General features: G+C 37.5%; 1 protein-coding gene across 2 annotated transcripts; it reads right to left on the bottom strand.

Annotated features, from left to right (window-relative positions):
* Nucleotides 1-989: 989 nt before the first annotated feature.
* On the bottom strand, nt 990-8,736 carry pnpla4 (patatin-like phospholipase domain containing 4). 2 transcript variants are annotated; one of them, XM_026931696.3, is made up of 7 exons: nt 8,636-8,736; nt 7,479-7,668; nt 6,839-6,933; nt 3,604-3,739; nt 2,567-2,632; nt 2,147-2,299; nt 990-1,375 (listed from the first exon to the last, which is right to left on the bottom strand). In XM_026931696.3, the coding sequence occupies exons 2-7, from the start codon at nt 7,656-7,658 to the stop codon at nt 1,241-1,243; spliced, it is 765 nt and encodes a 254-aa protein (XP_026787497.1). In that variant the 5' UTR covers nt 7,659-7,668; nt 8,636-8,736; the 3' UTR covers nt 990-1,240. The 2 variants fall into 2 exon arrangements, with proteins under 2 accessions (XP_026787497.1, XP_026787498.1); XM_026931697.3 differs by lacking the exon at nt 8,636-8,736 and adding an exon at nt 8,575-8,621.
* Between the last annotated feature and the right edge of the window lie 3,495 nt (nt 8,737-12,231).

Consider the following 12,231-nt stretch of genomic DNA (forward strand, 5'->3'; position numbering starts at 1 on the left):
TTTAGCACACTTTCCCAAAACCAGAACAGCCTCCACAGGGGGCAGGACATGCAGTACCTCAGGAATAAGACACAATCTCACAGGGACTGTTCTTCTGTCTTGGTTCAAATCCCAACATAGCTCTTCTCTCAACATTATCTCCTCTCCTGTAAAGCAACCTTGAGTATCAGAAAGGTGTAAAACTATCACTACTGCTATTATTACATTATCAACTTCATTTTTATGTAACGTGAATGGCAAAGGCCACAAGAGGAATGTGATAGAGGTATTTAGTAGAGGTTAGGTTTGCAAAATTTTCACGTTATTTTTCACTTTATTATTCTCTAGGCCAAGGGTTCAAAAAAAAATTTTTTTGAGACAGACATTTTTTTCCCTTTAACTGAAAAAAAATTAGACTGATGAACGCAATCCAACTAATCAACATTAAGCTCATTATTTAAATGTGTACACTAATATGTTGTAGATTTTAATGTTTGTAGATTGTAATATTTATTAGAGCCATGGAGCTTTTCATTCCAGAAATTTCCACTTCATTTTGTATTAAGAATTGTCATTAGATTCCGGTTCAGTTTGATGGGCATTATTGAGGTTTGTGTTAAACCTATTAAATTCAGGTGACCTGTAAAACAAGCTACAAGAATTTAATAAGAAATTCAGTAGTTGTGATTTCCACTGCTATAACTAAATTTTAAAACATCACAGACTCCTTAGGTATGTTTCACACACCCCACTTCGAGAGCCATGGCACTAAGGGAACTGGAACTCTTATTTCTGAGAGAATCAAAATCGTTTCCATTCCTTGTTCACTGCTCACAGGCTGGCTGTTTTTAATGCTGCTTGTTGCTCATAAGCAACAATAAACTGATAAACCAATGCGCCATACTCCAAAACCCCCTGCATCACACCAGGACCACGCATTAACACCTGATTTCTACTAAGCCCAAAAAAAAGTACATTTGAAAATGTATTCAGTCACTGAATGAAATATGTTAATGTAAAATTCAACTTTTATTTAAGAAACAGTTTGTCAAAACAGACAATTTCCAGCAGCAACTTATTCTAAGAATAAACTAATATGTTATATAAAATATACATATATTACTTCAATCAAGATGTTAGAATTAAAAATGACCCTATACACCCCAACAAACATTGTATAAAACTTGCCTGAAAAAGTCGATTTATTGTTGTACACAGACATTCAAGGTTAAATAAATCTTTTAAAATAAAGCCCTTGTTTTTACGCCTGTGTCCAGCCCTCAGTCCTGAGAAAGCGCAGCGCATCCTCGTAGCCTTCTTGATGTAACCCTTGCATTCGGAGCAGGGATGGCGGGAACAAGGCCTGGTTCAGTCGTTTGATGTTTTCAGTGGAAAGCTGAGAGGAGAATCAAAGCAAAGGCAAAAGGATCAGTGCCTCTGCTCAATACGCACACTGCTGCGTACCAAATGTATTCCTATAAAACATTGATGAATGTTGCTTGGAGTAGCGGGGGCATAGTAGTGAAGGTTGTGAGTTTAAATCCCAGGGTTAGTCTGAATAAAAAAATACCAGCAAATGAAGAAATGTAAAAATGTAATGCTTTGGTCAATTACAGGGAGAAATCAAGAGCTGTTGAACTGCAAAGGTGCCAGTATTGCTCATAAGAAAATCCTAGCAGGCATTAAAAAAATATGGGAAAAAAAAACTATCATGGAAGAGAGGCTTACTATTTTCCTCCCAGATGTGTAGCAAGCCACAGGAAGAAAGCAGTGAGGTAAAGGTCTGGTGTGATCGCTACTTAATAATAAGCAGCTCCTCCATCCACCAAAGAGGCCACCGTCCTGCCTGCTTTTTTTTTCTATTAAGTTCATCTAGATAAAATGCAAAAGTGACTTCTAACATGTTTGAGAGTTTGAATCGGCTTTTCTGAATTTTATTTACGTTTGGTGTGAACGTTGTTATTGCTCAAAAATCTTAAATGGTACGGCTAAACCACTGGAGATGAAGACAGATTTTTAAACAGGCCATTTATGAAATAAACACATGGCACACACGCAGATTCTTTACATGTCAATCATATCTGACGTCTAATAACTGACTATTTTCCGTGACACAGGATTAGATTGTCCAGATACGACATAGCAAGCTAGCTGTGTACAGACTCACTGTAACGGTCATGTTAGCCAGTCTAAGGTTCAGCTTCCTGTGACCCCTGTGAGGTGGGCACACGTCCTGCAGGCCGCTGAACGGAGACACGGTGATGGTCCGTCCCACAGGCAGGATGGGAAGACTGTCTGTGAAACCCCCATCCATCCATTTCTACTGGAATAAAAAGCAAGAGAGTGTGTTTGCAGGAATGGGATAAAGGATAGAAACAATGATTTCATCCAGACTTAATATAAACATCGCCCAACTTCAGGTATGCTGGCGTGTACTGTCACGTCTTAAACTGAAGTGCAGTGGCCACATCCACTGACTGCCATCTGACAAACAGGCTGGAATCGGCCATCCTGAAGCAATATGCTATGAATCTCACACACACACACACACAGTTCACTGACGCTCACTCACACTACTGCGCATTACCTGGCCCTGGAATTCCACTGGCTTCACTCCTGCATACAGCGGAACAAAGCTGCTGGCCAGAAGAACCTGCAGGACACAAACAGACAAGACACAGCGATCAGAGAGAGAACTCAAAGATCAGCAGAGAAGAAAAGGAGAAAAGAGCGAGGGAAACACGAACGTGTACAAGAGTAAACAGGTAGCGAAACAAATGAGGGTGCATGAGAGCTGGAAGAAAGGAAGACGATCAGTAAAGGGAGAAATTAAGCAGAGAAGGAAGGAATGAGAAAAAAATGCAGATGGGATAGAGGGAGAGAGAGAGAAAGACGACATGAGAAAATGCAGAGTAGGAAAGGAGGAGAGGGCAAGAAGGGGAAGAGTAGAAAAGAAAACAGGGAAACAGGGAAAAAGGAAGGAACTAGAAGAAAGGGGAAAAAATGGGAGCATGAATAACAATAGGGGAAAAATAGAAATGGATAAAGTGAAGGAAGTATATAGGGGGAGAAAGAAAAGGGGATAGGAAGGGATAGTAAAAAGAAAAAAGGATGAAATAATGAAAGAAAGGATGAAAGAAAAAGGGTGCAGGAGGTAAAGTGAAAAAAGAAATGAAGGGACAACAGAAAGAAAGGATAAAAGAATTAAAGAAAGAAAGAACCAGAGAGAGAGAGAAAGAAAAAAATCAAATAAAGGGACAACAGAAAGAAGGGATGAAAGGAAGAAAAGAAAAATGGCTGAAAGAAAGAAAGAAATGCAGGAGGAAAAGTGAAAAAATGAAATAAAGCAATAACAGAAAGAAAGTAGGAAAGAAAGAAAGGTTAAGTGGAGAGAAGGCCAATGCAAGAGAACAGGGATAATAAAGCGGGTGCAGGAAGAGACAGACGGAGACAGAGATGGAGGGAGAGATAGAAGGAGAGAGAAAAGTAACACAGTGTTAATAAAATCAGTGTGAAAGATCACATTGTGTGTTAAATTACTGCTTCACTTACTGACGTGTTGTCGTCCGTCCCCTCAGAGCTGCTCTATAAATCATTCTCTGTTACCCTGAGGAGTGTGAATACCTTAATGAGCCGCTCTCTGGAGGGGAAGCTGGACACCATGCTGTTCCTCCCCGTCCTGCAGTTGGTCAGAGAGACGTGGAGCCGCTCGCTGGCCAACAGGTGAGCGTCGGGAGGCAGGATGTGGTCGATGCCGCCTCTGGAGGCCGGGGACAAGACACACGCTCGTTTGTCATCTCTGCATAATTAACAACGCCGCCAAGTCTCCCCAAACGCCATCCCATAATTACACAATCTGTTTGGCCAAGCTGCTTCAGGCACAACACGGGAGGTGACGGAATTCAGTTTTGGACTTTTTTTTTTTTTTTTTTTTTATCAGATGGATGGAGGCCTCGATCACAGTTTATCTGAAGCCAAGGCAAGTTTGATGATTTTTTTTTATATATATATTGCCGTGTCGGTTTTATCTGTGTTCACATTTAAGAATATCACACTCACACACACACAGGATGAACTTTTTCATCCAGATCTCTTCTTCTTCTCTGACAGATCTAATATGGCTGTGGTGGGAGATATGCTCTCGCTCGCTGCGCCCAAAACGGCATCACTGATTCATATTTCATGGCTCGGCAAAATGAATGCGTTCTGGAGGACGTGCATCGAGTTACCTCAAGGTCAAGACGGTCCTGTTTTCTCTCTAACACACACACACACACACACACACACACAAACAATTATCTTGTAACCGCATAGCACAAGGACGTCCTCTCTTGCTCAAACATCACCACGCTGCTGCTATTTAACAGGATATCTTACGGGGGTCTGGGAAAAAAAATCGCCGCGCCAAAGGCTGGGTAAGAGGAAGAACGGAGGGCCGAGCGAGTACGAGTTTCAGAGGCGATTAAGTTAATGTACAGGCTTATTCGTCTGTTTTACGAGCCGTGCCTCGCCAGCAGGGGGAAAACGCGTGATAATGGTTGCACAATAAATGGAGGCTGACCGCCCACTTTGGCTCTAAACTTCAAGGACCCTGAAACACAAACGATATTAGACGAGCTGAAATGGGTTTGGCTCCTGAGCTGAGAAAGATACAGTGTGCACAAAACATAGAGCTGGCATTAGCATGGCATCTACTAATACTTATACTACTAATACTAATACTAAAAAAAAAAAAAAAAAAACAGTACATAGTATACCATGAGTGTAAAATGTAACCCTTGTACACCAAATTTAGGATCGTTTTTAGGATACATAAGGAATAATAAAAGACAGATTGTGTGTTTATATGAAAATATTCCAAGCCGGGGTGGTGTGATGTGCCGTGACACGAAGCAGAGTACCATCACTGGATTATTTTTATATAAGGGCACGATCTGGATGGTGTTATTTTGCTTACACGACAACAATTTGCCAATGATTACGATGTTTCATTTATTTATGAACAACTAATTTTTTCGCTCACTTTAATGGTTTGTATTTAGTTTTTAATGTAGTGGAACGTCTGTGAAGCAAGTTAGTTCCTGTCATCATTTATATTATAGCCGCAATATTATAGGTTGCTCCCTCACCAGCACCAATCCTTCTCTCTCTCTCTCTCTCTCTCTTTCAAAAAACAAACAAACAAACAAACAAAAAAAAAAACCACAGCTAGTGCTTTTACTTTTTTACTGAGAAACCGGAAAGCGTAAACTCCTCCGTCCTAAATACTTTCCTGTGCTGGGAAACTCTGCAAAGCACAGTGACTGCTACAAAGCGCTAACACTCGAGTCTCCTAAAAAACCACCACCACATCAATGATTATACTTTTACATTGTTAAACTGTTTTTTTAATCCATTTATTATTAGTCTTAGATTATGCTGAGTGTCTGCTGTACACGTCCCTGTATATGAGCTGTTACTATAGAAACAATACCATAGCAAAACGAACGCATTAATATTAACCTGTTGCTCATGTTACAGCTGGAACTAGTGTCCGAGCTGTGTGGTTACACAAACATAATGCACACCTTCTGACCAATCAGATTCAAGCATAATAATAATCCAAGTAATAAAAACTGTACAATTAAACTGAGTTAGACCTAAGACTAACTAGCTGAGGATAATCCTTAGACTGAAACAGAGGAACAATTACCAACAGATAAGACACATAATCACAATCACATTTCTTCTTCTTCCTCTTCTTCCTCTCCTCCAATGACATTTGGAGTTCATTCTGCAGAGACTGGCATTATTTCTTACAAAAACATAAGCAAGGTGACTGAAAACTCGGCCTCCACTGACCTCAGCTACTTGTTACACTCTACTGGGACTCATAGGTGTCTTGCAAAAATGCAAAATTATTATTATCATGCAAAATTATCTCTAATTTATATTAGAGAGATTACATGTAGGTCATTTTGTCCTGAGAGTAACAATGTAAAATATTTAAGGAATAGACCGCTTAGGGGTGTGCTGTTTTAGGAAAATAATCAATGACGGTGTGGTGTGATGGGGCCTGAGTTACTGTCACCACCAGGACATTCAATCTGCTACCTGCTACCGACATGTACTTTTTATCCATTTATAGTTACATTTAATGTTCTGCAAAACAATTTAGTTTAGTTATGGCAGCTATAAACTGTAGCTCTATCACCAGCTTCTCTTTTTTCTCATTTGAAGTGAATAAACACAAATAAATGCTATTATAGAAAATTAATCAAATTTTCAATCAAAAAACTTCTTCCAAATCAAATTAATTTTTTTCTTGCTCTAGCTAGCTGGTATATTAGCCTATCAGTTCTCATAACAGCACTGTAGCAAAACTCATATTTCTAAACTTATATGTCTAATAAGTGAGCTATATTGAACATTTACAAATAAACGTAACCATTATACAGTTATAAAATCTAAAGAGACGGCCAGGCTAGTGACCACAAAATGGAGGTTAATTGAGCCATCATTGACAGCTACGTTTAAGTCGATATCAGTGTGAAAATACATTTCAGCATCATTCCACTGCTACTGAATAGAAGCTTTCAACTTGAGATCCCACAGATTGTACCTGGTTTAAAATCATAAAGTGTTCTTCATGTGCGGTATGTATCGATAGTTCCTGCTGTTGAAAGCCCATTGTGTAAGCTTTCATCAACTCATAATGGGTATGTGTGTATGTATGTGTGTGTGTATATGTGTGTATATGTGTGTGTGTATATATATATATATATATATATATATATATATATATATATATATATATATATATATGTATATATGTGTGTCTGTACGTTTAATGGCTGCTGTTGCAGAAGATGCACCTCACCTCAGCTCAAGCATGAAGTCGTATCCAGGCGTGATCGCACCAAGCTTCTGTTTTCTGACATTGCTGGCAAATCTGTAGGTAAATTCTTTACAATGCTGGGGGAGAAGAGAAGACAAAGTTAATGGTTTAGGCAAAAAGTTTGTTCTGGAGACAGAATCTCTTCCTCAAACTGAAGCCTGAGTTAGATTAGTTTCATCAATGTGTTATCACTGTGTTATTATTGTTGTTATTGTTGTTTTCGTCATTGTTGTTGTCACTATCATTGTTGTTGTCCTTATTGTTTTCTTTGTCAGTTTCATAATTGCTGCTGCTTTTGTCATTGTTGCTTTTATTGTTGTCATCACTGTCATTGTTGCTTTCATTTTTGTTGTCGTCATTGCTGCTGCTTTCATTATTATGTTGCTTTTATTGTTGCTCTTGTCATTGTTGTGGTTGCTGTCTTTGTTGTCATCATCGTTGTTTTCATTGTCACCATTGTTGCTGCTTTGCATTGTTGCTTTTTTTGTTGTTTTGTTATCACTGTCATTGCTGCTTTTATTGTCAATGTCATCACTGCTGCTGCTTTTACTGATGTTGTCATTGTTGTTACAGTTGTTAGTGTTGTTGTTTTAATTCTTATTGCTGCTGTGGTTAACTTTACCTCCAGCTTGTCAGGAGCGGTGGTGAGGACAGCAGCCACCAGAGCTCCAGCTGATGCCCCAGCGCAGGCTCTCAAACACGACAGCAGCCTGTGTCCATGTGTGAGGAGAGCATCGACTGCGCCAAGCTGATAGATACCCAGAAAGCCGCAAGCAGCAAAGGACAGGTTGACCACCGCCATCACTGCATCCCTGCAGGAAAATCAGTGTGATTTACAGATTACTTTCAGCTTTCAGTCAAGCCATCCCAGTTTTATTGCTATTCCATCTAATAGGCACATACAACGAGTTGCAATATTGTGCCTCTAGCCATATACAAGACAATATACAAGACCAGACAGATGCACTGTAGACTGGACTATATAAAGTGTAAATATTGCAACATGGCAATGAAACAAGTGCAAAACTGCAGTTCCAGTGCAGCAGATGCATTACAGTAAACCATCATTTCTACATTTTAGTCTATAAATACAGCAAGTGTTTGCATTTTATGCTAAAACTATTTATTATTATTATATTAAAGTTATTTCCTGTAGCATTATTTTATAAAAATGGAGACGCCGATGTTTCAGTACGTTTGCTTTCACTGAGCTTCCAGGGGAACAAGAAGAAGAACAAAGCCTGATGGGGGTCACATGATTAGATTACATACAGTTTTTCATCTATTTTAATAATAGTAAAATTATAAATATGGGAAAGCATTAAGTTAAGAATTCTGGAAATTCTGATTTTGACAAATTCTGTACTAAAATATGTTGGGGATACAATTCATAGAATCAAATAAACACCAAAAGTGTATTTTTATTTCTGTTAGAAAAGTCTAAATAAACATTATTAAAATATTTGTATAATATTTATAATAATTTGTATAAGCTTAATTCCAGAGTTGTTAAATGTCATTTTCAGCCAGTTTGAAAGTCCACAATTCACTATTCTAGCACAACCTCTGCAGAATAAAATGATCATGCATTTATTATCATTATCATACCTGCTGCCTGCTCAAGTACAACTAAATGAGATTTACACTAATTACCCAGCTTAGTGAAAGTTTGGATGAATTCAGATAAATGTGTAAAATAAATACATAAGTCCCATTACTTATTTATCTTGAAGTTGTCTTCAATTTGTAAAGTCACTTATTTATTCACATATGACTCACCATCATTCAGCAGCACAGCGACCTGACTGCATTTCAAGCTGAAAACATGCATAAATCGCGTTTCCGCTTTACTTCCGGGTATGAACAGTTTTCAAAATAAAAGGCTGCACTTAATGGGCGAACACTTATATACTAAGTAGTATGTACAATAGTATGTAGAACACGTACTGAAGGATACATACTACATACTATTTAGTGTGGTAGTATGATACGGTAAACAAGTTAATTAAATGTATGTGCTGTAACATATTGAATAATCCTTATGCTTTATCCTAATTCTGTTATCATGTTACCTATATATTATGAATATATTACACAGTATATTTGATATATTACACAATGTATTTGATAAATAAATAAATACTCTTTTAAAGTTTTGAGTATTATGTTTCCAGTACATAGACAAGAACAACAACAACCACAACAACATATCATTCCGAACTGGAAAATATAAAAATATAAAGCTTGACGAGTATATTGATAAATATATTAGACAATAATATGTGGTAATATAAGGGTTAGAAGGCAAATGACTGAAAATGAGGCACTGAAACGAGCTTTAATCAGCTAAGAACAGCTAATGGCAAATAGCTAACTAGCATGCATGGCTATTTTGCTTTTCTATATCATGTATAAGCAATCAAGAGCTTTTTTTTAAAAGAAAATTGAGGAAAAATCTTGATATTAAATTTATTCCTCAATTATGTGAAAACTGAAATTTATGATTTTCCATCTGTGGATGAGCACAACTGAGTCATAGCTAACTAGCATAGCTGCTTTTCTGTAGCGTGTAGGCTATAAGCAGTCAAATTAACATTAAGGGATTTTAAAAGAACAATTCAGGAAAAATACTAATGTTAAATTCATTCCTCAATCATTTGAACGCACATATACTGATATCTGATCAGAATGGGCTTTTTATGGGAATTTTTGGGTGTGTTTCTGTAACTTGTGCTTCCATTGTATTATTAATTATCATCATTTCTATTAATTTTTAATATAAATTTGGATGAAAAGCTGACAGGCTAACAAATGACACTATATGGCCAAAGGTATGTGGATATCTGACCATCGCACCCATATGTGGTTCTTCCTCACAAAGTTGGAAGCACACAATTGTCTAAAATGTCACAGTTGTCTAGATTTCCCTTCACTGGAACTAAGAAGGACAAACCTTCCCAGAAGAATGGAGCTTATTATAACAGTAAAGGGACCGACTCCAGTGCCCAAGGTTTTGTAATGGGCACATAACGGTATGATGGTCAGGTGACCACATACTTTTGACCATATACTGTATTTAGCATTCACTATTCAGCTGAAGGATATTTAGGAGTGTGATATCATTATCACTATGCTGAGGGGTCCAAATATTTATCTGTATTTATGGAAAATCAATTTAATGCACTGTGTACAGACCCATGTGTGCAGCGGTGTGGTTTCAGTCTCAGAAATAGGGAGGATGTTAGGTTGGAGTGCCGCTTCTTCTGTTTCTGCTGGATAGTTTTGGATATTTCAGCTAACAGCTTCTTTGCTATCATTTGGTCAGTATCCTACAGTGCATGTCTTCTCAAAACTTGTTAGTGGAGTTTGAAAACTTGTTAGAGGAAGCTATGTCTGTCCTCATAAAAAGTGCTTGATCTTCAGACTGGATGGACCTAAAACAAATTCCCTCCCTCTCAGTCAGTCGAAACTCTTGGCCACACAATAACTAGACTTATTAGTGCGACACTTGGTGCAGCTCTTGAGAGACTGACAACACATCCTTTATAAAGAAGCATAGCCAGCTAAAGATCCATTAGCCCTTTGTGGTTTAGCTCTAATTGTTCTCGCCCTGACTGGACTGAAGTTTAATCGCTCAGTGTTGTCAGTGTGTAAGGCAAAAGCCATCAGGAATGTGAGTGACCAGATTCATCAACAGTCCTGGAGAAACTGTACTGCCCAGTTTTAGTGGTTAATCTGCCATAACCCGTCTGATTCATCACCACTCTGTAAATCTCAGAGGTAACTTCCTGTGTGAACCTGCTTTTAGGTGGATCTTCAGGCATTTTTGAGTTTCCATAAATACTAATAATAATGTTAAATGTACTAATGTACTAAAATACATATTCTACATTAAATACAAATTTATATACACTATGGCTTTACAATGGTACTTTATGGTAAGTATGGTAAATATATGGTAGAGCATAATGCTCTGATTCTGTTACTGTGGTGTTTTATGGTGACTACAGTCAAGTGCAGAATTATTGGCACCATTCCAGCGAATGGGCAAAACTGGGCAACTAAATAAACTAATTAGTATTCTCTAACAATAATCATTGTCATAAGAATGCTATTTTTGAATAAAAGTATACTCAAAACCATATTTCAAAATGATTAAAATGATTAAATTAAAAATTAAAATTTATTAAAATAAATTTAAACTGTATTTGAAAAAAAAATTAAATTTTTAAAATTGCTCTCATACTTCAGAAACTCTATTGATGTCATTTCCTGTTTCTGTGGTTTGTAAGTTATATGAAATTGTACATGTGTAAAATTTCTGATGTCACTTACCGCCAAAAAAGGTAAAATCAAATAATGCCACAAAATGCAAGAAACTCATCCGAATTTCACCAGACACCAGCTATAATTGTCAGACAAACCCAGAATCTGCATGTTTTATCAAAAAAAAAAAAAAAAGGGGGAACACACTGTAAAATATGGTGATGGATCCTTGATGAATCCTTGATGGCTTGTGAAGTATGATTGCATCATGAATTTTGGTAAGTACCAGGATATGTTAGCTTAAACCCTGGCTGTCTCTGCCAGAAGGTTATGATTTAGCTTTAGCTGTCATTCATACATCACACAATATATTACCAAAACAAGTACTTTTGTAACTCTACCTATACTTCTGATTCATTTAATAATTTAATATTGATGATAGTAGTACTAAAACTAGACAGATATATGTCATGATTTATGTCCCAAGATAAGATGGCTAGAGATGTAGAAAAGGGTTATATTAGATATTTGAAATCTATTTTTAGAACTACAGTATATGAGCTAAAGCTTAAGGTCCTGGTGGAGAACGAATGTCACAGATTAGCCACGAGTTTGTGAATTTGTGTGTCTGGCTCTAGATCTTTTCTCTCTATTACGCTGCAATTAATTTGTTCAGTGCAAAACTGTTTACCCTCAGGGCACAAGCATTGGTACATTACATTTATTTATTTGCCAGGAGCTTTTTATTCCAAGCAACTTACAAGTGAAGCAGAATCCAATTTAAGCATTGAGTTATTAAAGGAAATGGCAGAATACATTTCCATCAGTTGACTAGATATAAATGTAGGGAGATCAAAGAGAACCCCAACATGAGGGTTGGAGTAAGCACTAGTGCTCAGAAATACTACAAACACTAGTCAGTACATATTTTCCTTCTATAACCCCCTGTGTAGGCAACCTACATTACCACACTGGCTTTATTTACTGACTTTTCACTCTGACTACCCTGGAGCTCAGTTCTTCACATGCGAACTCCCGGTCAGCATTTAACGTTTCCCAGCATGCTTGTCCTCAGGCTTCTGGTGTGTCACCACAAATTTACCATTCCT

This window comes from Pangasianodon hypophthalmus, chromosome 26 (genome assembly GCF_027358585.1).
Source record: "Pangasianodon hypophthalmus isolate fPanHyp1 chromosome 26, fPanHyp1.pri, whole genome shotgun sequence".
Lineage (NCBI taxonomy): Eukaryota > Metazoa > Chordata > Actinopteri > Siluriformes > Pangasiidae > Pangasianodon > Pangasianodon hypophthalmus.

Bases quoted from the DNA above. Each gene is read 5' to 3' on its own strand.
- pnpla4 (XM_026931696.3), bottom strand. From the start codon at position 7,658: ATGGCGGTGGTCAACCTGTCCTTTGCTGCTTGCGGCTTTCTGGGTATC. The intron at 6,934-7,478 runs GTAAAGTTAACC...CTTCTCCCCCAG, and splicing joins CCGCTCCTGACAAGCTGGAG to CATTGTAAAGAATTTACCTA. The intron at 1,376-2,146 runs GTGAGTCTGTAC...TTCTCCTCTCAG, and splicing joins TGGCTAACATGACCGTTACA to CTTTCCACTGAAAACATCAA.